At 42.9% G+C, this 23,578-nt stretch overlaps 2 protein-coding genes across 6 annotated transcripts in view; one reads left to right on the top strand and one right to left on the bottom strand.

The window, feature by feature from the left end:
* Positions 1 to 3,835: 3,835 nt before the first annotated feature.
* NEMP2 (nuclear envelope integral membrane protein 2) lies at positions 3,836 to 15,393 on the top strand. The gene is made up of 9 exons (XM_027637212.1): positions 3,836 to 3,968; positions 6,306 to 6,421; positions 7,013 to 7,241; positions 7,416 to 7,488; positions 8,487 to 8,580; positions 9,275 to 9,389; positions 10,032 to 10,257; positions 12,429 to 12,605; positions 14,659 to 15,393. Exons 1-9 carry the CDS (start codon positions 3,851 to 3,853, stop codon positions 14,879 to 14,881), a joined length of 1,371 nt encoding a protein of 456 aa, XP_027493013.1. The 5' UTR covers positions 3,836 to 3,850; the 3' UTR covers positions 14,882 to 15,393.
* Positions 15,394 to 18,133: 2,740 nt separating this feature from the next.
* Positions 18,134 to 23,578, bottom strand: part of MFSD6 (major facilitator superfamily domain containing 6) — a 34,272-nt gene continuing 28,827 nt past the window's right edge. For 3 of the 5 annotated variants that reach the window (XM_027637207.1, XM_027637208.1, XM_027637209.1), the window contains 2 exons: positions 22,767 to 23,047; positions 18,134 to 20,357 (listed from right to left, as the gene is read on the bottom strand). In XM_027637207.1, coding sequence (XP_027493008.1) covers positions 20,175 to 20,357; positions 22,767 to 23,047 — 464 coding nt within the window. In that variant the 3' untranslated portion in view covers positions 18,134 to 20,174. Of the gene's footprint in view, positions 20,358 to 20,574; positions 20,599 to 22,766; positions 23,048 to 23,578 lie in introns of all 5 variants that reach the window. The other 2 variants (XM_027637210.1, XM_027637211.1) reach the window with 2 other exon arrangements.

Genomic DNA, 23,578 nt, shown 5'->3' with positions numbered 1-23,578 from the left:
AATACCAAGAAAGCTGCTATAGTCCTTTTACCTAATCCATAAGATAAGACACGGGTACCCTTTAAAAATTAATTTCTCTATTTAATTTTTATGCTTAGTCTGAGAAAGGACTGCAAAAGGTACCTACTACTTAGAGCAGTTTAAGAGAAAGAAATATTCCTAGCAGAGTACGATCTAGCTCAATATCTATACTTGTCAAATAAAATAGTGATTACCATAAAACAACTGTAAAAAGAAGTAGCTATACTTTTCTTTTATAGATAATTTTTCTTCCCCCAAAATAACTCAGAGTTTTGCCCATGAAATACTTCAGACTAATGCACTTCTGAAAAAACAGTCGGAGATGAACAAAATAGTCTCAAATGGCTCTTCTGTCTAATTTTAACCCTAAGACGCCATTTTACATCAAATAAAAAGACAACATAATGTACCTGATAACAAATCGCATTGTTTGTGAGGGCACTTACAGAACATGAATTTATTTGTATTTCTGGAATAAACATTCAACAGAACCCACCAAAACATGTTAAATTATTTTAAAAAAACATAGTAGTTCTCCATCCTGAGTAAACTAAGGGGAAAAAAAAAAAAAACAAACCAAAATAAAAACAACCCAACAAAACCAAAACCAACCCAAACTGTGCTTAAGCACTTATTGGCATTGTGTTATTCTGATTACCTGGGAAAACTAAAGATACAAAGGCTGCCTGTTTTGCTATTTTTTCCTTGCTTTTCCAGGAAACCAAATATTAAGTACCTGGCTTACACACCTCCTCCAGCAGTTGATCCCACTTCCTCTGACGCTCACCTCCTACGAATGACACAATCCAACACCCACATACCAGCTCTAAGAAATCAAGAATGCCATTGCTTCAACAAACCCCCATGCACTTGAGGCCAGCCAAAGAAAGATAAAACACCCTGTAACTCTGCAGACAAACTATACCCACTGCTGATGTAAGGAGCGGGAAGGGAGAGCAAAGGGGGGAAAACGAAAATTAAACAAACCATCCTTAGTCACCCGGAGAATGGTTGAGGTTTTAAGAGCACACCTGGAAATTGAAAGTCTCTATTCGCTCTAGCTAGAAAGTAAACAGCAGGCTGCAAGTGGGCAACAAGCATCACTTCCAGGGGTGGGAACTGGGAACTGAGCACCTTGTCCTCAGCCTGGGCTTGCAGATGCTGCAGGGGAGAGGGGCTGCCTCCAACTGCACTAGAGCCCAAGGCAGGCAGGGCTTTGAGGAGCACAGAGGAGCTCCCTCCCCATCAGTGACTCACACAGCTGTGGCCTATTCCTATGGCTGCACAGGCCAAATCAATCATCAGCAGTGAGTACCTGGGGTCTTTGTGGAAGAACGAGGATTCAGCAGGACAAAGAGAATTATGTATCACGTCTAACATTGCAGTCAGCCTTCAAGCAGCTAGACAAGGGCATTGCTGAAGATGTTAAGGAGTGTTTTAGGGGCCAGAGTCTATGGGGTGGCATAATGCAGGGCTCCAAAAGCCTGAGAGGAAAACACATGCTGTGGATGTGGCTCTGCACTTCTCCCCTGCCTCCTTCCTAATTTCTAAACAGGTAATTTGTCAAAAGCATGGAGCTGCAGAGCTCTGCATGCTACATCTCAGGAATGTCACCCATTCCTGGTACCACGGGCTTCGCTGTCTGCCACAGCCAAGTCTTTCCCTGAGCACTCCCAGTCAAAACCTGTGCTCACTCACCTCTCCCCAACCGAAAACACCTTGGAAGGGCAGAGCTTCCACAAGCTGACCTGCACCTATAAGGGACCTCTTCCTTCTCCTCCATCTCAAATTATATATGTGAGTAAATAAGTAAAAATATTGCCTTCAAGCTCAGAACCAAAACTTTGGCCTAAGCATCACCACCAGCATTTAGGAAACCAAACAAACGGGAAGCAAGGAAAATGCTTCATAATTACTTAGAGCCACCCCGAAAGAAGGGCTGTACCAAAACCCTGGAGTCCGTTTTATTGAGGCTTTCTTACTGAGGTAGAACACTGCCTAATAGCTGCTGTATCCTGCTTGAGCGAGTATATTCTCCTTGGAAATCAAGCACAGGTTTCTAATAGTTTTTGACAGAGTGCAGTCCCCTAAAGCTACATTTTCTGTCTGATTCATGCTGGCTGACTGTAACCCTACGACAGTTATTGAAAGTTAATTAGCAGTGAAGTGGAAAGAGCTCTAGGAATGAAAATACAAGCAAGAACTGAACGCAGAGTTTCTCCCTTCCCAGAAAAAATACTGTCAAGAAGGTTAACATAACCGAAAAAATATTGCAAATTGAAAATGTGAAAGGGATTCCTCTAATAACTTGGCAATGATGGTCCCTTGCTGTGTAGACACACAAACAAGAGGTAACATATTTCTAAGGTTTTATCAGGGAACCAGGGAAGCACAAACACCAGTATTTCTTTCTTCATCAACTTTGCCAGAGAAAGTGCTTGAAAAGTTACATGGAGGCAACACCCAAATTACATAAAGACAAAGATATAAATCAATCGCAGCTTCCTTTGGAGACTGAAGTTTGTCAGATGTTGCACGCGCTATCAAATCCCAACTATTTTTGCCCTTATCCTCCACTTCCTCAGTACTTGCAAGGAAAAATCCACAGTTAGATGAGAGCCCAGCCAGCGCCAAGCGGGCGTAGGAGGTGAGGCGAGGAGAGCCGCAGCCCTGCACCGCCCACTCCCTGCAGATGTAAGCACCGAGAGAAGGTGCGAGGCAGTGGGCAGCACCCTTCAGGTGCTAAAAAAGCCCATCCTGGCACCCCCAGGAATTGGATACAGCCCTAAACAATAAAAAATAAAATGACAACCAACCTTCATGCAGACAAATAGCATTGTTTAAAGAACATGGAAGGGAACCCGTCGTAGCAAAGCAAGTAGGTTGGAAAAGCCAAATGTAGGGCTTGGTATAAAAATAGACAACAGTGATGCCAGAATGCCTTGGCAAAATTGTGTTTATTGATTTTCATAGAATAGGAAAAAGAACTCCAGCCCTTTCCACCCCTGACTGCTGACTGTGACTCACAAGTGATCTAAAATGACTGCAGTGAGCAAGCAGGGACTGAGCTGAGTTGGACCTCGCTCGTGAGCTGTCAAGAGAATGATGAAACCTGCTCCAGGCTCTCCTCGTGGCTGCCTAGGAAATACAGGAAAGCTGTGGACATTCACCTCCATCAAAGCATCTAATAACACTCCGTTCAGGGAAGCGCTGGGTGGGCAGAGGGACTGACCCATGTGTGTTGCTCAGTGTCTGACTCAGCCACCGCTGGTTGCCGGCACCCTGGTGACCTGAGTTGGCCTTTCCCTCGGGCTGGGTGGGGAAGGGGCTGGGGAACAGGGTGCACAAGGAGGCCAGAATTCACTGTCCCGTTCAGCCGCCTTGGTTGAGGTTTGGAAGTGTCACCAGCTGTTCACGTCAGCCTTTGGTTTGGAACCAGGCAGCCAACGCTGTGGGTCAGCCGGGCTGATGGGACCACAATCCCAGGACGCGCTTTCGCTGAGCTGTTGCATTCGATGGTTGTCCCCCTTCTTTCCAAGCGCACCCTCTCAGCCCCACGGAAGCCTTTAAGGCACAGACCTACGAGAAGCCGAAGGAGGGGGTCATACCCCAGACGAGCCGCCCCGGCCGCCCCACAGGCGTTTGGGACATGTTTGGGACATGTTTGGTACACACCGGGTGGAGCCGCAGCCCCGGGCCGGTCGCGGCGCCGCGGGGGGCGCAGCCGGCGGGGCCGCACCGCCCCCGGGGGGCGCAGCCGGCGGGGCCGCACCGCCCCTTCCCCGCCCTCGCTGGCCGGGAGGGCCGAGGCGGCACCGGCGGCCGCCGCATGGGTCCGGCGCGGCTGCCCCGCCGCCGGGCCCGGCCGGGGCCGGGGCTGCTCCTCCTCCTCCTCCGGCTGGCGCTACCCGGGGCGGCCGCGGGCAGCGGGGAGGCGCCGCCACCAGGTACTGCCCGTCCCCTCCCGGCCGCGGGGCTGCGCGGGGCAGAGCGGGTGGTCACAGGCTGGGGGGTTCTCCAGCGCCGTCCCTTTGGTAGCAGGGAGCGAGGGACACGCTCCGCTCCCCGGTTTCCCTCGGCCCCCGCGGGTCCCGCTCCCGCCCAACATGGCGCTGCCCGGCGGTCGGGGGGGGCTGCGCCCCGCCGGGAGCTGCGGGGGATCGGGGCGGCCGCGGCCCTGAGGCGCTTTGCCCTGTGCTCCTGTTGCTCCCTCGCAGTTCAGTTTCCACAGGACTGTGCCTTGTGGTCCCCGCTGGGACGGGCGGGCAGGGCCGCAGGGACCCGGCCCGGCAGTGCCCGCACGGACAAAGAGCCTCCCGGGGCACAGAGGGCGGGCGCGTCCGTCCCGCCCCAGCGGCGGGGCTGGGAGCTCGCTGTCTGTGTGACTCCCTCTGGCCTTCTCAGGGTCAGGGGAATTTGATGCAGAACTGATCTTTTATTAACATATTTGAGGGCAGTCAAAACCCTGAAGGCTGTTGTGCTCAGTTTTAGTAGCAATACGGAACTCGAGAACCTGCTTCCTCCTTGCGTTGACGTCCTGAGCCTTGGGCATCCACCGGATTCTGCAGCAGACGCTGATTGCTCATAATTTCAAATTTCTTTTTTTTGTAATCTCAGATTTTGAGAGTTACCTCACCTGTATGTCCCCACAGTAGATAAAATTCCCCGCCACCTCAAGAGTTACCTATTCAGAAGCATCTTTCCTTTTGGAACATGATTGTTTCATTCTGTGGAGCTGATGTAATGTTTCAAGCAGATTATTTTTCTCAAGAAAAATTCCTTAAAACGAAGGGGAGAAAGAAAATACTTGCTAGTCATCATATGGATGACCTTGCTTCTGACGTGGATGGATAGCTTATCCGTAGTGGCAGAAAATCCTAAGACACCCTGCAGGGAAGGCGTGGGCACTCTGGGCTGTGTTTTGTCCTTCTGGGAGGGTATTGCCATTTCCTGTTACTGGATTATCTTGGTTTTAGCCCTGGGCAGTGCCCAGCCTCGCCACCTTGCTGCGTCAGTCGGCAGCACCTCAGCGACAAATGAATCCTTTTGCAACTTCATCTGATGACCTTTGTGGAAGTGCCTGTCTAAAGGTACAACCAGCCCTTGTCTGAGTGGTTGTGTTCCCTCCTGCTGGATTTGCCATGGATGACAATTAATCAGATGGTTAATTTTTCCACAATAAAAATGCCCAAATTTTCAGGTTAAACCAATTTAGCAGGATCATGTGTGAACACTAATTCTGGAATGCTGTAATAAACTTACGTAAGAACATCCGTGGTATTTTTCATTGGCTTAATTAAATTGGTTAAAATATAATTTAGCCTAATTTCAGCTTCCTTATAGAGACACACCAGGTTTTTACCTGCACACAGTATCTCCTTGTCCAGATTGAGACTGCTTGCACATACTCATTTTGCTGCTCTGAGTGCATGACAGTGCGTTAGCAGTTATTACTGAGCTTGGCTTAGACCTACATTTTTTTATTCAGTAAGCCAGATGAGTCCCTCTCTTCAGATCTGTAATTATTTCCTTTATTCTTCTCTTTAATTATGTTCCTGGAACACTGCAGTAATGCACTGTGGGATATACTTTACACATGTATATGGATCGGAATGTATGTTATTCAAAGTTTGCTCTGTAAATCCTTTAGGTCCATTTCTGCTCAAAAGGGCAACCTTAATTCTGAAGATCACAGGGGCTCATTAAAGTTTCAGGAGGGTTAGAACAAATAGCATCCCTAATTCAATGTGAGCTATCAGCGCAGTTCCATTGTTATATGCCATGGCTGGACTATATCAGGAAAAAAAAAAGTTTTAAAAAGAAAAGTTGCGTTATTTAACATTAGGAATGTTTCCAAGGGAGAGGAGTATGATTTCTGCGCTCAGCAGCCGTGTCATGTGCTCAATGACTATTTTAATATGTAAACCTGTTTACCTGCCCAGACTCCCACAGTTGCATTCACCACTGGTACAAGCAACTCCACTGGAGTTACACCCACTCATGCCAGCAGTGAATTTGGCCCAGAGGCCCAATTCCAGTGCCATCAAAACACTGATATCAAAGCCAAGAGTTTCTGGAATACAATTTTTTGGTTTTGTTTTTTTTCCTTCAAAGGTGTAGCAGTTTATTTTGGAGCCTAAATTACTTGATTAGAAGTCTAATTTGAATTTTCATCTAAATCATATTGAACTTGTTTCAGCATATATAACAATGGAATGGACTAAAATGATACATCTGAATTTGATTCATGCTTAAAATTAACATTTTTGCTCTCTCCTCCCCAGGAAGAAACTGTAGCTTATTGCAGGAGATGGATGTCATTGAGAAACAGGATGAAAACTGTTACTGCTATGTGCAAAACAGAACCATTCACTTACAGTACCTGTGGTCAACTCTTCAGGTAAGAGGCCATGTGGGGATCATTCAGATATGCTGCACATTTCATGTGAGCTTTTACCAGCAAAGTGCACGGTCAGTAGGCAAGATCAGAGCAGCATCTCTCTGTAATTAGTAGTTTCAGTGGTGTATAGGTCAGACCATGATAAAAATGCAGCGTAATGATATTATTTATTGCACACCTTTTCCACTGATGGACTTCTGTTAACCTCTGCAACAAATGCTGTTGCTTATCACCAAACACCTTTATGAAATGTGTGCATTTGAAGACAAAACGCAGTTGTGACACACTCACTGTGTCAGATATTACTGGTTTTGTTAGAAATTTGTATGTGGGCAAGTGTCATCCAAACTCAGCTATTGGATGGATTGAGGCCTCTCCACTGAACTTTGCTGCTGATGAGTTCTCTAAATCACCTTGTAAGGTGATTAATTGTAAATGGTTAATCTTTGCATAATGTAAATAACCAATATTAAACAACTAAGATTGACCTTCATTACCACATGTATGGCTTATATGCTATACAGCTCAGAAAAACAAAACCTCATAGTGATTCTGAGCTACTTCTCTGTGTATGCTGTTCTTTGTTTCCAGGTAAAAGTTAACAGCAGAGAAAAGTTCAGGTTTGAGCCTATTTCAGAAAAAAGCAACTGTCGGAATTCAGAAACTGTTTTTGAGTTTGCTGCATGTGCTGTTCAAATCCTCTGGAAGCCAGAGACATGTACAGAAACTTCCATGAGCCTAAAACAATATGGAGAGGATATTTGTTTCAAAATACAGCCCTTCAAAACTGTACCGTACACTGTGAGGGTGAAACGAGAAAGTAAGTACCAAAGCTTTCAGTTCAGATTACAGATAGCTTGGTATTGCCAGTGCTACTGGATGTGCCACCTCTGCTGTAAGAAGCTTGGGACTTTTCTGTTGATATTTTATTTAATCAGCATTTCAGATTGAACTAGTCTAAAGTAAATTTCTATTTTTTTCCTCCTTTTTTTAGTGCTAGATGGAAAGCTCTTGTTTTTGTTTGTAGCTGGAATTTTTCTGTTCCATTTTGCAAACAGCCTGAGCAGGTGAGTACAAGCTGCTTTTGACCTTCTTTCCCAAAGCCTGTGCATCTTTGGTTTGTTTGCTAAGCTAAAGAGACGGTTCTTTGGGAAAGTGAAATAAGGAACTGAACATATATTTAAAACTTCTTCATACCGTTTGTGTTTGGACAGACTGTGACACACCTTGGAGTGCTGCACTCCATTAATCACTTAGCTGTGTTAGGGTTTCTGTATCCAAGCCTCCTGCAGTGGGTGACACCGAGACAATCCTCAGTGAGCAACTGTGTGGATTCAGAAGAACCCTCTCTCCCTTTTGTAGACCATTGAGGTTAGCTGAATGCTAAATAATGCTGCATATTAGCAACGATGCCTTCCTGGGGAGAAATGCTTAAGATGAAGACATCTGGGGCCTCTTCTGCCTCCACTTTTGTGCCACCCTTTCCCCATCACGTTTTGCATAGCATGTAAGGGAGGATACTTAATTGTTAATAGCAAAATACGTGGCCCATGACTTCAAAGCAAAATGAGTCACAAAATAATTTTCAGGAGGCACCTCTAAAACAAGCAGAGCAGCAATAGGTTTTATAGTGTTAACTGTGAATTAGTAAGTCAGGCTTTATAATAAACAGGCTTAGAAAAAAAGCCTGTGGGTTTGTGGAGGGTTTTTTACATTCTAAATTAAAATAAAACCTCTCATGCAGTACGGAACCATATTGCTAGATAGAAGAATATGAAATAACTAAAGACCAGGAGATCAACGAAATCAGAAATAGTGTGAGCTTTAAAAAAGCCCAGCACAGTTTCCTACCTTATAACAACTCCAGTGACCTTTAGCATCTGTTGGGGATTTTTCCTTCCACAGATTTAATATCTGAACTGGGCCTGTTAACCATATAAGTACAACTCTAACTTTCAGCTGTGTTAAGTTCTTATTGAAGATCACTGCTGTTCTTACAAATGTTGGCATCTTAACCAATTACAAATTACATTTCTCACCATATTCTCTCTTGTTCTCTTTACAGGAGTACCAAATTCTTTTACCTTTCTGGAATAATACTGGGTGTTCTTGCTCTGCTAGTCCTTGTCCTGTTGACGCTTAAAAGGTTTATTCCAAGGGTAAATCTACATTTATAAAACAAAATAATAATAGTTATAATAATATAGGAAGTGAGAGTACAGAGCCAGATTCTGATCTTGTTCTGATTTTGTGGCTGAGTGACTGCACTGCAGTGACTGAAAGATTGCTTCCATCAAGTAAATATAGTTAGGTCAGAATCAAGTTCTAGTTATCTTCCCCCTGGGTTTAAAGTGAAGATTGTTGATGTACAAGATGTTGATTCTGAAACATAAATTATTTTTACTGGACTGGAGCTAAGCTTACTTTTGAATCTATGAATTAATCTAAATAAAAATACAGTTTTAGTGGCAACTGGGACAGAGTCTCTTCCATTCACCAAAGGCAATTCATTGCAAGGCAGATGTGAATTTATCCTTTACTTTTACAAAGCCTGTGCATTCCCTTAATATTACTGAGATATATTAATTGGGAATACACAGGAATAGGCGTACACTGTGACACTGGGACATGATACACAAATAGAGATGCAGTTGCTCCACTGAGCATTGATATTGTTTTAGTGTGCAGGGGGCTGTGCAAGGGAAGTCTCAGTGCGAATCATAAGCCCTGTAGGTCTAAAGAATATCACATCTGCTCTTGCTTCTGAGTTCCTTTGCAAAAAATGATCCTGATTCTGACTGGAAATTTTTGATTTTAAGTTATTTTACTTTTTTTTTATTTATTTATTTTCAGCACAGTACCTTCTGGATCCTAATGAGTGGCTGCTGGATGGCCTCTCTCTATTTTATTTACTGCTTCAAAGAGAATATGCAGTGGTTGTGGTCTGAACACACAAACTACCTGTTGGGTAAGAAAATTATCAAAAAATGTGTTGCAGATTTTGGTTTAATTTAGTGGTCAGATGAATACCTGCCCATAAAAAAGAAAATCAAGTGACTCACTTATGGAGTACATTTTTCTCTTAAGCCGTAGTCGTTGAGATATTCCAGAGGTTCCTAATCCACTCAAATGAGCACTTACATTGTATTATTAAATAAAGAGTTTGATGTAGTGGACTAGAAGTTTTAAGAGCAGATTTTGCCTGTATTACTTGTTCATTGATTTGCCATTACATACTTCTCCTGTAAGAGCTAAAGGGCAGCTCCTCTGTTTTGTACTTCACTACATGTGGAAACTGGATGAATAAATTGCCAACTGGAGGTGGCTGCAGGGGCTGACAAACCTATTGATCCTGCATCTGCCTCGACATTGTCACATGAGGAGAATTCATGTGCAGGTCACAGCATTAGCTAAAGGCTGTTCACAGATCACCTCATGATCTCTGCACACCTTTGAAATACAAAGCACATAAAACAATGCAGGTATCTCTAAGACAACCCAAGATTCGAGCTGTACTTCACAGCAGTTGCAAGCTTTGCGAAGCAAACTGATGAAGCTTATGGGGTAGTTTGCATCTTATTCTCCATGTCCTACTTTTCTGTTCCTGCAGGGTATTTTCTGGCTGTTGGGATCACCAGCTTTGCCATTTGCTATCAGCACGGGCCACTCACCACTGAACTCAGCATAACCTTGTTCACGTGGATGCTGCAATTAACAGCATTTGTCTTGATTTACTGTGGTGTCACCATCCCTCAAGTTGCATATGCAGTGATAGCAGTCAGCCTCTGCTCCAAAGGCCTGTGTTATCCCCTTGGTGCTGCTTGTCACATAGCCAGGTTTGTATCTATTTGTGAATGTCCAGGTCCTGGGATCACCAGGAAATATTGGAGGCTGATAATGAAAAAAAACCTCTACACTTCAATAATGATTTAAGAACCCCTAGTACTTGTTCATATTTTTTCCAAATGTAAAACTGCAATAGAAAAGGTTTAAGGTCTCTCCCTGAGAGACAGGAATTACTTTCTATTTGTCAGTTTTAAGCATGAGGTTTTGTTACGGATGATGGAGAAATATAACTGTGCTCTTAAGGACAAATGTAGCACCTTTTAGTCTGCAGCATATGGTAATCAGAACATTTCTGTCTGGTTGATTAGACTGCAGCAGTAGTGCCTTGGCTTCACATGTAGTGAGAGAACCTGCAGGTAACTTGTATGGAATCTTAAGGGATAAAACAGTACCATCACCGAGGAAGCAGCTGTTCAAAAGTAACCTGCAGCATAGAGTTCAGAGACTAAAACCACATGTCCACAAAAAGAATGTGTTCCATTTAGTTTTCCAAGGTTATTACCTGAGATGTACCTACCTCTCTGTTTTGTGGCAGCAATCTATTAGAACTATGGAGATATTCCCCTATATTCCTAGGCCCCATTTACATTGTGCCATTTGGAATGGAAACTGCCTTCAGTGGGTAGACCTTAGTTCTCTAAGTATTTTCATCAGCAATACGGGAACAACGTGTTTGCTCAGCCTTGGATTTGAAGCACATTTTATCACAAGTGCAAAACTCAGATGAAGATTATAAAAAGCCCTACCAGTTTACATCTGTTTTTTTTCTTTTCAGTGATGGCATCCAGGTTCAGAGTTTTTAGTGGAGACTGTTCTTAGCTGTGGACTCTGCTGAACCACAGAGAATTGCAAAGGGGCAAAGGCTAAAACTGGCATAAACAAAATAATAAAACCCAAATTATTTGGGGTTTAGTTTTTTTACACATTTTTTTCCCTTTGAGGAACATACTGCTTTGCTCCTGTGTTCTTTCTACATGTTGAAGTGTGGACTGAGTTGAAGCTTTTTTATTTTAGGTAGAATTTATCATTTGTAGACCAGTTTTTGCCTGCAGCTGAGAAGCTCCAGCTGTTTCAAAAGCAACATCAATAGTTACCTGACGTAAGCAGGTTCAGCACACTCTGAAAGGAGTGTGATGTGGCCACAAGTTCACAGAACATACCTGTTTTACCCTGAAACACTGGAGTTCATTTGTCATGTGGTTCTCTTTTTTGGCTTTCATGAACTGATCCTTCTATAAAGAAATACAGCTCTACAAAAATCTCTTAGGAGAATGATTTTCTGTTTAAAAACACTAGGCCATAGCACTGAACTGTGAGGCCATGATGCCAGATACACAGTTCAGAGCTGGAAGTATATCAAAGTAACTCAGAATCTTGCTTTATGTGAGCCAGCAAGACCCTTACCATTTGACCTGAACAATGGCTAGTTCTCTCTTGCTTTAGAGGGAAATAAGGAGGAAAGTTGAATGCTGCTGTTGGAGCAGGTGTTTTTATGCAGAGCTGAAAGTTTTATGGGCATCCAGCCCTTGCTTATCTTAACTCATCACAACATTTAAATTGAAAGCAGTCAACAGAAGGGAACGGAACATGGCACACTTTCTAATTTATATCTAATTATATTATACATCGCTACGCAGCAGCTAAAAAAACATCAGATTGTAAACATTTTGGCCTCAGACTACTCAGTTTTGTAATTTAAAGCAAGATTTAAGGGAAGCAATCTAGTAAACAACATGAACAACTCGTAACAGGCTTAGAGCATCGCTTATCTTTGAAGTAACATATGCAGACTGGGTTTTGATTCAGCCCCTGTCTCTGCACAGACACATTTTGCATTTTGCACCTAAAAATGGCTGAGCAAGCAGCCATCTATTTAATTCTATGAGATTGTAGTCCACGCATACACAATAAGGACCTGATCCAAAGCTCATTTGAAGCTCATTAAATGTAATTATGTGAAATATCATAGCTTCAGTTAAGACCTAGGGTAAAGAGGTAGCACACATTATGTTCCTCGTACTCAAATGCAAAAATATAGCTTGTCCTTTTAAAAGGATAGAATTATTAATGCATGTTAATAGCAGGTAATGGAGAAAAAGGGCAGATGATAATTATGTGCCAGAAGACTTTAGAAATACCAGTTGTTTTCATTTCTTTCTAGAAAAATGAAGACTCACTTTAAATCAAAAAAGTTAGTGTTTAAATACCTGACTGAAGAGGAGTATCGAGAACAAGGTGAAACTGAAACTATCAGAGCTCTGGAGGAGCTGCGCTCGTTCTGCAGGAACCCAGATTTCCCATCATGGATAGCTGTATCCAAACTGAGGTCCCCACACAGGTAAGAAAACCTGGCTCCTCTAAAACAGGAAACTCATTGCACTGCAGACCTAAATGCCACTTCAGGCACGGTTCCAGGTGAGTTTGTCTTGCATATCCTGCTCAAGACCACAGCCACACCTCCCAAGGGTATTATTTGCTGGTGGTATTAAATCCCTGTTTGTTCCTCCCTGACCATAAATTACTCTTGAGAGTTTGCAGACATTCACAGCTAAATGACAGTCATAAAACTTCCTGGAGGCTTCCTGGAGTGCCTCTCTAAGCTCCTACAGTTTGGCTGTAGGAGCTGGTGGCTCTCTCACCAGGGAAATGGCCCTCCTTCAGGCTCTAGAGCAGTGCCCTTTTTTGTGGTGTAAAATTTGGGCAGGCTGAAGATACATACTCAAATATTACCTATGTTAAGCTCTCCAGCTGCAAACCTGGACAGTCAGGGAATCCTATTACTTGAAGTATCACTAAGAGAAAGAAATCAATGCCTGCACCTAGCAAGTGTAACAGGTGGAAGAGCTATGCCATGTATAGCTTAAGAGACAGACTTAAACAAATATAGGTCAGGAAGGGTCAGACAAATGAAGCCAGAAAAGCTTGCAGAATATAAAATTAATCATCATAACAGTGTTTTCCCATCAAAACCAAAACTTAAGACGTCAGAAACAGAATTTCACATATTAGCCAGCCACAAAGACTTAGTTCTTGCCACAGAACCAAGTGTCACAATTTTAAAGGAGCTCCAGCCAGCTTGGATTTTCATCAGTGACCAGGTAAAACCAGTTTCAGAACCTTAATCTTCCTTGGATGGGCATGCAGACAGCCTTTCTGCCAGATCTTATAGATTTACAGTTAAACAGTCTTACTTCCTAAGCTGCTTGCATTCTCTAGCATGATAGAAATAAAAAAGTGAAAGCTTACTGCAGTATTGTACAACCAAATACTGCCAAATGCGCAAAACAAACAATGGAGACATGTATTTTCTAGACATCACTTTGTTAATACAATTCTTATAAACTGTTAACTAGATAAGAATACAAAAATAAAAAGGAGAACCAGAAGATTTGAAGCTGAGTCCTCCGTCAAGCTCCCATTAAGCATCAGACAGCAGTTCATCACAAGGCAGACCTGTAAACCAGCCAGCCCAAAGCTGTTCCCCATTTAGACTAACAGAGCTTCCAAGAACAGCGAGGTGACAGCATTCATCTCGCAGAAATGTTAAGTCTAAAATGTAAATTATTGATCAGTTTACCAGAACTCCAGAATGTAGCTGCATTTCCTCTTTCATACATTCCTCTGATGCTGTCGACACTTACCCAGGTGTCAGAACTGCCGTCTGTTCCCACACGCTTGCCAGAAACCTCCAGTTCCACTCTCTCTCTTCAGTGGAGTTGTCCACTGAAAGTAGGATTTGTGGCAAATGAAATGTAGGGACAGTGCTGATTTTATGCTTTCTTCTGCCAGACCTCCAGTTTGGCATTTACTTGGAGCAGCTGCAGAATTCCCAGCTTGTAGCTCCAGGAATTCCTTGGCAAGACTTGAGCTCAGCTTGCCCCACCGTGTGCATGCAGCACCAGAAGCAAGGTGATTGCACAGCAATATAGGAATGCAGAGTTCTCACCATATTTCCTTTCATTAGCAAACCAACTTACCCGAATTCTTACAGCCTTTGTCTCAAATATGCTACAGCTTTAATTTATTTTCAGAAGCTAAAGTACCACCTATCCAGCTGTACAAATGCTTACTCTGGATTATCCCATTAGCACTGACAAGATGAGAAAATGGAAGTTACGTCTTCTTGCTTAGTCAGAAGACCTTGTAGGATGGCTTCCAGAAGAGCAAAAGTTACTTCTATAGAAAAGACTGAAAAGATGAGGCAGGAAAATCAGTCTGCAGAGTCGTTGCCATCCATTGTTGCAACTTCCCCTCACCTGCACTGCCTGTAAGCATGTCCTTAAAACATTTCTGCTTAAACAGCAGTATCCCCAGCATTTACAGTTGTGGTTTGTTGTTGTTTTTTTTTTTAATTTCTCAGCTGCTCACTTCTCCCTTTAAATATTTGGCAGGTTTGCAGATTTTGTTCTGGGATTTCCCCACGTCTCACCTGCAGAAGCAAAGGCACATGATGAGGAATACGGCATTGGGAGCTCCTTCCTGGAGGAGCAGCTCTTTGAGACAAGGGCACGGTCTGAGCAGGATGATCCAGCCAATTCCATCCATGAAGATGAGGAGAACGGAGATGAAATGCATAAACAAATTTCATTTCCATATGCTACTGAGTTGCTCTGAGCTTTGGGAAATAACAAAAAAAAAAAGGAGAGGGAAAACACGTTTGTCCTAGAAAGGAAGGATACAGACTGAGAACTCCCACTTGGCCATTTCTTGTGGTTGCTGGTGGACAAACAAGGATTTTTGAAAATAATATTTCCCATATCACTGATGTTACCTGGTCAGAGCAACAGAGAAACCATTGGGGCTGTTCAAGTGAAGAGGAGTCTGATACTACTGGTATTTTAACTGGGGAAGCAAACATGGCAGGCAGCAGCCTGTCCCACCAGGATGCCTTGTTTTACCAAGGATACTACCTCTAGGAAACGGGGAACCTGTTTTGTCTCTTTCCATCCTCAAGTCCTCTGTGCTGAGCACTAGAGGGAGAAGAACCAGTTTTTAATACTCTGCTTTTATTAAGTACACTATGTGTCAACACTTTTATTAATGCCATTAGAGTGCCGATAAACTGTGTTTATTGTGAGACTTTTCACAGAGTTAATGCAGTTGAACGAGGTTGGTTTGCTCTTCTGGCTGGGCTTGCTGTCTGTTACCTTCACTCTGCCTCTCCACTTTAAAGCTCCCCTTACTCAAAACCCTGCCTGACTTTTCACTCTCTGCTTGTATTGCTCCATTCTTGTTCTCTGCTCTAGTTAATACTGCATTTTGTTCTTTCCATGACTTTGTTTATTTACATACTGCTCTTCCCTTTTCTATGGATACTTCTGCTAAACCTCTCTTCAGCCCTCTGCTTCTCCATTTCTGACAGTGCAGATGATTTAGGAGAGGATTTTCATCCCCAAAGGTATTTTTACTATTGCCTTCAGATTCAGTGCCACCTTACCACAGGTGCTCTGTCCATTCCAGGCCTCTCAACAGCCCAGAAAAGGCCACACAGGCCGAGACTGTTTCAGCTGCTTGGAGAAACTGCTGTCAGCAGGGCCAGAGTGCTGCTGTGACCATCTAATTAGGAATGAAGATAAGCCACATAGAGCTCCACTGCCCTCAGAGTACTCCATAGTTTGCTCATTCAGTAAGAAGCAGAAAGTCATTCCTGGCACAACAAGGGATGATACCTGGCTCCTACCTCCCCTTCTTCAGCCCTCTGTGGGACTTCTCACAGGAGGTGTGTGGGCAGGAGAAGACAGAACAGGGGGAGAAGTTTAGGCAGTCAGCTGTCTTTCAGCTTATGGATTACAGAGGCCTAGGCTAAGGAGTAGAGCATCTACCCTTAGTTCATCCACCTGCAGAGGTCATTTCCTTCTTTTGTTCTTTAGACTATCCCTGTATTCTTACGTACTCACCTCGCTGTTTTCCTTTACTGTCTCCAAACTGCGGAAAACAAAAGACCATCAATTCTGTCACTGTCTGATCTTACAAACCCACCAGGAATCGCCAGCAGTAGGAGGCAGTGCTCCAGAAGGGTACATCAGACTGGGATGTATTTGCTTTAGAAGGGGTACCTGTTCTTTGTAACTGCCTCCATGATGCAGCGTGACTTCAGCAGTGCATGTGCTGTCCTGGCTTCTCGTTGTCCATCGCTGCACAAGGAAGACAATCTCTTACCTCTAACAGTGCTAAGAAGTGGCAGCCATACCATATTCCAAGAGCTCCTTTGTATAACACAGGACTCAGAGTTGGTGCTCAAAAGCCTTACTTCCATGGTTCTTCCTCCTTTATATTGCTTCACCTTGCTTCATTTTACAAGGAACAAACACTCCACTTGGCACTAAAGTGACACCTCATATCCTTTAGTGCCATAAATGCGTAAGGACCTATGCAGAATCCATAGCATGTTTAGCAGACAGAAGCCCAGTCAAGCAGGTGATCCAAAATATACTCACTGTTAAGTCCATAACATTCAAAAGCAGAGCAGGAGTTCTGTTCAGGAAGGCCACTAGCAGCAAGACTCACCCCTAAGAGAGGCTGCTGCTACCAAATCCACAGCTAAATTGCCATCCACACTCAGGAAGTCAGGCTTGGACAGGGGCTCTGGCACTAGCAACAATCTGTTGCAAAAATGGAGGAAATCTTTGATGGCATAGTAGACTAAATTAGATGTATTTTACCTTTGCCTGTGTCACCATTGTGAAAATGGAGTACTTAAAATTATTAGAGATTATCCAAAGGATACTTGAAGAGATGTCACTGTTAAATGTTTTTTGCAGGTTTTTAAGTACACAGGTGTTTTTTCAGTGCACTTCATAGTTAGCCAAGAACTCCCATCCATGCAATTTGAGACCAAGGGGGAGAATCAGATTTGTTCAAGCTTAAACACACAATTTTTCTGGATGTCCTCTCTTTACTGAGGTGGTGATGATTTTCCTTCCATAATATGGGGGTACATAAGTACATATTTGTATGATATAAGTACATAATATGTATTTATATCCAATAGCCCAGATTATGCATCAAGGTAGTATTTTACCTAAGCAATATATTAAATGGAACAGCTCCCCCAGTTCAGGCAATTACATGTTTTCAGGCAGTGTCCCTTTTTCTAAATTATTTAGAGCAATACCAGGTACACCTACTTCAACAAGGAAAAATTAAAAAGAAATTAAAATCAACTCATGTTTTGTGTAGTTGTGAGATCCATCATTTGGCAGGGATGGGTAAATACTATCCAAAGTAGAGCAGGAAACCACTAAACACGTGCACCACTGAAATGCAGCAACATGGGAAAGATGATGGCTACTTTAGTGGATATCTAATACTAACCTTAAAAATCCTCACAAGCCTGTTCCAACACTGGAGGCATTTCATAAACAAAACCCACCCAAACCAGCTGCTGTCACTGGAGCCCTTTGCTGACAGTGAGTTCACTTGCACAGTGCTCCTGTGATATGTGGAGATTTCAGGCTTACTGAAACACAGTTGTTAAGTACTGTCCACTGTTCAGCCAGAAAATCTGGGAAGAGAATCTAGATGTTAATCCACTGCCCTGTTACAAAAGCCTTTCTTCCTTAACAAAGGATGCTACATTTATCTTCTGTTTCACGGTGTTTACAATGATGCCCTGCACACTTCCATACCAACCACTTTATGATGCACATTAGTGTGCATCCCTCACATTCCTGCAACCCAGAGAAGGGAATTAGTGCCTACAGTCAGATTTTATTATGAAACACTGCTTTAACACAGTAGTTCCCAGGCTCTTGGTTCAGTATCCTCCACTGACCTTATCATTATCATTGAATTGTGTTCAGTTCAGGTGGTTATGTTCACTGCTGACGCTGTAATACGAGCAAATGAAATAAAAGTTCAGGTTGATACTGTTAAATACGTTATGGATATTTTATATTTCTTACCACAGTTTTTAGAGTTCCACAAATATCAAAATCCAGATGTACATGTCCATTTTGCAACATAGAATGACTATACAATTCCAAAAAGAGCAGGCATTTCAAATACACAATTCTGAAGTGTAAACACAGTGTACAAGCTCTTCACTTCACAATCCAGGTGCTATGCAGTAGCAGCTGAGGTAACACCGTACAGCATGAACTCAAATGGTTGGTTAGCCTCAAGATGATTTTTAGCATCCTTCTGTCCTGTCACCTGTTCAGTCTTTAGTTCTCCCCCAACTTATACAAACATAAAATAAATACATTTCTTATTTTAAAGGACACTTAGACAAGTCATGAGGATTTATGTGAGTACAGTACATTTAGGTTCAAGTGCAAAAAAAGTAACTAGTGGCTAGTCATTGATGTTTCTTTTTATTGTCTGTGGTGTTGGTCCCAGGCACTGCCAGAACGTGGGTTGTTCTAAAAGCACAGCTAAAGCACAGCTACGGGACACCCCTTCAGTCAAGCTCACCAGATGTCAAGAGTGGGTGAACCTGTGCACCCCCTTTCCTGCTCAGCTGCTGCCATCTTCCTCTCCCTACCCCTGGTCTGCTGGCCTTGCCTCTGGCTCACTGCACACTCCCACAGCACACACCTTCCTCACAGAAGGCCTGACACCTCACGCAAGGAGGGCAGCTGAGCAGGGCTCCCTCGGTCCTTTGGGAGCTGAGTGCTCAGAATCCCCCAGGAACAAGCTGTTAATCTAAGAAAATGGGCCAAAACACTATCCTGACTAAACCCCTCCTGACTCCTCCCTGAGCCCGAGGATTTCCCTCCAGCAGCAATGTTCACCATGCAGCAGCACGCAAGCTGGCTGCAGTTAGTATTGAGAAGCATAACAAAACATAATCCAAAGTCCTCCAGTGTCTTGACATTGGGCAAAGTAACTTCCTAAACATACTGCAATTGAGTTACATTTGCTTCCTCCTGAGACTCACTCTACTTGATTTCTGCATCAACTACTTTGCCCCTATAATTCTAAACATTAAGATTTTAAGGTGATTCCTCCCTACCATCCCCCCACCTTCCCTAGGCACTTAAAGCTTACTGTTTTCTTAATAAATAACCATAGTAACTACACTGCATTAAATAAACCCTTGTATAGATGATGAAATAAAAACCCAAGAAGACTGCATGTCCATCAAAACCCCTGATCAATCTCAGGCTGTGCAATCTTGACCAAAGATTCTTGTCTCAATACAACATCAAACCTAAAATTGCCCAAACACACCACAACCTATGCCCAACTGCACGGCTGCAAGTGCTGAGAGTAACTTCAGAAGCCTTCCTCCAGCTTTTGTGTTTCGCTAAAATGCCAGTTCAAAACCTTTGCTTTGCAGAACTAAACCTTTATCTCAAACAAGAGAAATTCAGCTTCAAAAACATATTCTTTGAATATGTGTGTGGTTTACTTAATCCGTCACGGTAACATTAAGATACGCTTCCTAAACCTACTCTGTTTCTGAGAAATCTTTACAAAAACAGTTTTGTGACACTTCTATAATTACTGGATCTGGCATTTTCTAGTAGACTATTCAGGGAAACTCAGTTTCTCTCTTAAAAATTTGTCTCTTAATTTTTATTTGGGAATAAATTCAAAGAAGAAAATCATCCAATCAAGTCAGACACTCTGTGCCTCAGCAAGTGAGGAGTGAACTCCTTTTTTTCTACAGATTGCAAAGGAATCTCATAGCACTTGACTCAGCTTTAGCAAAGCAGCCAAGAATTCTTCCTACCATTCTATCTGGCCAACGTCACTTCCCTCAAGAATTCCGAACTTTTGGCTTCCCTGCTCCATGTTGCTCTGTGTAGTCATATGAATATTCTTTATATAGTTAAAAGCTTGCACTGCATCACATTATGATTGTTAAGATGAAGGAAGTCCTACTTTTGAGCTCCTACTCCAGCGTTTCCCAGGTGAGAAGCAGAATTCCATGCACTGGATTTGATAAGATGAGTGCATCTCAGGGCCCTGCAGCAGCAGGCTGAGCATCATGATCCGACACAACACGGCTGCCATCTACTTGGGAATCTGATGTTGCTGTAGGTGTTGGTGCTGAACAATTTCCGGACTGCCCAGAATCTGTCGGATTTTGGGGTTGTCTTGCTGAGCTGGCTGATGAAGCACTGCAATTCTCACTGATTTTCTAGAGAGAGGGGAAAGGATTGCATGGAAAAAGTCAACATAAGCACTCAGGACGCTGTCCCCACTGGTGCACCCCCCAGATGCATTCAGGCACTGCTGCAAATTCACAAAGCACTTACTTGAACGCCCGCAACATAACAAATCAAACTTAAAGCAGCAAAGCAAAAACAGTATATTTAAATCCAGATGACAGTAATAGCAAGCAGACGGTAGCTTACCTTCCATGTCTTTTCCTAACTGCACTTTCCCAAGAAGCATGCAAAAAACAAACTTGTTGTGTTTCAAGGGGAAAAAAACCGATAAACTGGACTTCAAAGTGTTTAGACAAGATCATTCCTTTGACCAAGCAAGTCTATAACTTTTTTTCATGCTCCTTAAATATAGCTTTTCTCAATAGGTCCCTCCCCACCCAAGATACTGCTCAGACCGTCTCACTGGCAGAACATTTGCAGTACTGATGTACAATTCCATCCCACCTCCTCAAACAGGCCTTAACAGGGAACATGTGCACATCTGAACACTGGTTACATTCCCCAGGACTGAAACAGCAAGTGCTCATGCTAATACATTTCATTAGAAGGTGATACACTACCTATGATTATTTGTTTTGCATTGAAGCATAGAAATTATGGCCAGCATGTCCCTTTGTTTGAAGGAGTCTAAGCAAGCAGAAGCAAAATCAATCCAAAATTTTAATGGAATAAGAAGGAATAATTTTTGTCACTAATTCGCTGTGCACTGACCCTCCTTCCAAATGATTCATTTTCATTTTAAGGAAGTTATTTAACAAATTTAATAAGAAAGCCAGGCAGCCTTTCTTCCTAGTTTCAGTATTTTAATATCATCAGCCTAAAATAAATGACTGAGTACAAAACCTGAAATATACTGGAGCAAGTTTGTCATCTTGGGGCACCTGACACAGGAATAAGAGATTTTGGAGAACAGAGGTGATGAAGTAAATGATACAATGTGGTGCATTAACTTTTGGCACACAAAGTGCTTTTATATCAGCATTGTATTTTTACAGGAAGAAAAGAATAATGAAGAGATCATGTGCCATAGAGGACAGGCACTAAAGCCCTTCTGGTCTCTTCACAGTTCTCAGGGAAGGGGCTGGGTGCTGTTCAGCAGTGTTGGATAAGCCACTCTCAGACACCACATACCTGCAAAACAGTATTTTCCTGCAGTGTAAATTGCCTGCGTTCTGTGTGACTTCTCTGGTTCATCAGGGGGCAGCTTACACTAACCAAGACCCTGAGGACATTTACAGTGGGAAATGGAGCAATTAAACTGGGCAAATTACTTTGATGTCCTTGTGATATCCTGAGACCTTTTGATATCTTCAGTATCACTACTAAAAACTCACATTCTTTGACTCTGGGAAGGTCAAAACCAACTAAAAAACCCAACCAACCTAAAGCAGACAAGCCTGTAACATATTTTCAAGAATAAAGTCAAGTAAGGAAGGCAGGAGATCACTGACCAGGTGAAATTCCTACACGCTCTGCTCTGCTGATTCACTCTCATATCCCAAATTACCCATTTCTAAAGACAGCAATTATGGAAGAAGCATTTCTGTGTTTACGCCTACCGGGTGCATGAGAAAGCACCTCACCCACCCCTTCCAGACAAGTAAACACAGTGGGTTTGACACTGACCGTGCTGTTCTAGAACTTGCATGGACAGAGCTTCCCTACTTTGCTTCAGCTCCAGTCTGAAAGGCAGGGCCAGAGCATTACAAGTTCAAGATCCAAGCATATCCAACCACCAGTGAAGCTATTACAAACATTTCCTGGGGGAGACTGGACAGAAGGGGAATGGTGTAAAGTAAGCACCAGCCATCAGACATATTAAATCTTATCTTAGATGGCTCTTATCTGGGGGTACTCTAGATAAAAGAGAGATTAACTTTATTTGAAAAGAAGGCTCTGTATCCCATCAGGAGTTGCCTGGAACACCTATTTCTGCAACCATGCAGATGTTTGACAGCATCACCCAAGGAAGCAAAACTAAATAAAAATCATTTTACAGTGTTAACCAGCTGTGCATCTTCGTGTTCAATTATCACCTTGTAAATTTTGCAAAATGTGTAACTCACACATTCCACCTAATATGAAAAGAAATGTAAATTTTAAGGTAATTCAAGTATATCTGAATCCATAAAACAGAGCCTCTTTCTATGTCTCTTCCTCTCCTCCCATCTTCAGAAAGATAAAACTTGCAAGAAATAGGTATTCCTGCTGTATTATACATGGAAAACAACTCTACTTCATACAGTATCTTAACTACTGTGTCGCAAGTCCAGCTGTATTACAAGCTGACAGAAAATACCTTCCAGGTAATAACAGATTTACATAGCTATACAGTGTTCAAGCATCTAAAATGTGCTTCCTGCACATTAAAAGATTACCTGCAAAGGCTGATTCTCAGGAGCTGGATTGGTTTTGGATAGTTTAACCATCTCTTTTATCTGGTAGACAGCATAAGCTAAGGTGACCCATGGAGAAGAGCTGATGCCCCAGGCAGGCTTGTTCACATCCTCCTGCTCTTCTTGGTGTTTAGTTTTCTTTAGAGGGAGTCTGGACTCAGTCCGAGGCATGATATCTTCCGACTGCTGTTGTACAAGGTCAATAGTTGCTATGGGAACAGGACTGGAAGGCACTGGGATCCTTTCTGCCAGCATTGTCTTTTCTGAAGTTTAAAACAAAATAATCACTGGCAATGCCAACAAGCTAAAAAAAAAACACCCTGATGCAGACAATGAACACAAAGTGTTTCTTGCTTTCACACTATGGTCATCACCACCCTGAAAGCAGCCAGGAGCCACACACCACAGTCTAGTCAGGGACATGCAACGTGGCTGTTGCCTCACAGGCTCAGGGGCTGTGCCACTGAGGGATGTCAGATGTCTGCCCACACTGGAGGGCTGAAGAGTGTGGAATAGTCCTTTTGTTCTCAGTTAGCCACTAGAAATTCCTGTTTTCACATTACATGGAAGAAGTAATTTTCATGTTACATGCAAACTGAAAATAAGTCTTCCAGACTTGTAGCAAACTTCTTTCTCTGCATAAAGCCTGCATCTTACAACTTACCCATACTCAGAATTAAACACTGCCTTCAAACGAGAAGCCAGTGAAGAGACATGGCCAACATCATCATTGCTGATCTTAAAACTTCTAAACATACCAATCTGAATGAAAAAATTGTTCTGCATCTTAACCA

This window comes from Corapipo altera, unplaced genomic scaffold, assembly GCF_003945725.1.
Source record: "Corapipo altera isolate COAL_440 unplaced genomic scaffold, ASM394572v1 45, whole genome shotgun sequence".
Taxonomy (NCBI): domain Eukaryota; kingdom Metazoa; phylum Chordata; class Aves; order Passeriformes; family Pipridae; genus Corapipo; species Corapipo altera.
The sequence above is the reverse complement of the archived record's forward strand: the minus strand, read 5'-3'. Positions and strand labels throughout refer to the sequence as shown.

What these genes read in the sequence shown, in the direction of transcription:
- NEMP2 (XM_027637212.1), top strand. Translation starts at nt 3,851, where the DNA reads ATGGGTCCGGCGCGGCTGCCCCGCCGCCGGGCCCGGCCGGGGCCGGGG. An exon ending in ACCTGTGGTCAACTCTTCAG is followed by an intron (nt 6,422 to 7,012) that starts GTAAGAGGCCAT and finishes CTTTGTTTCCAG; the next exon opens with GTAAAAGTTAACAGCAGAGA. An exon ending in AAACTGAGGTCCCCACACAG is followed by an intron (nt 12,606 to 14,658) that starts GTAAGAAAACCT and finishes AATATTTGGCAG; the next exon opens with GTTTGCAGATTTTGTTCTGG.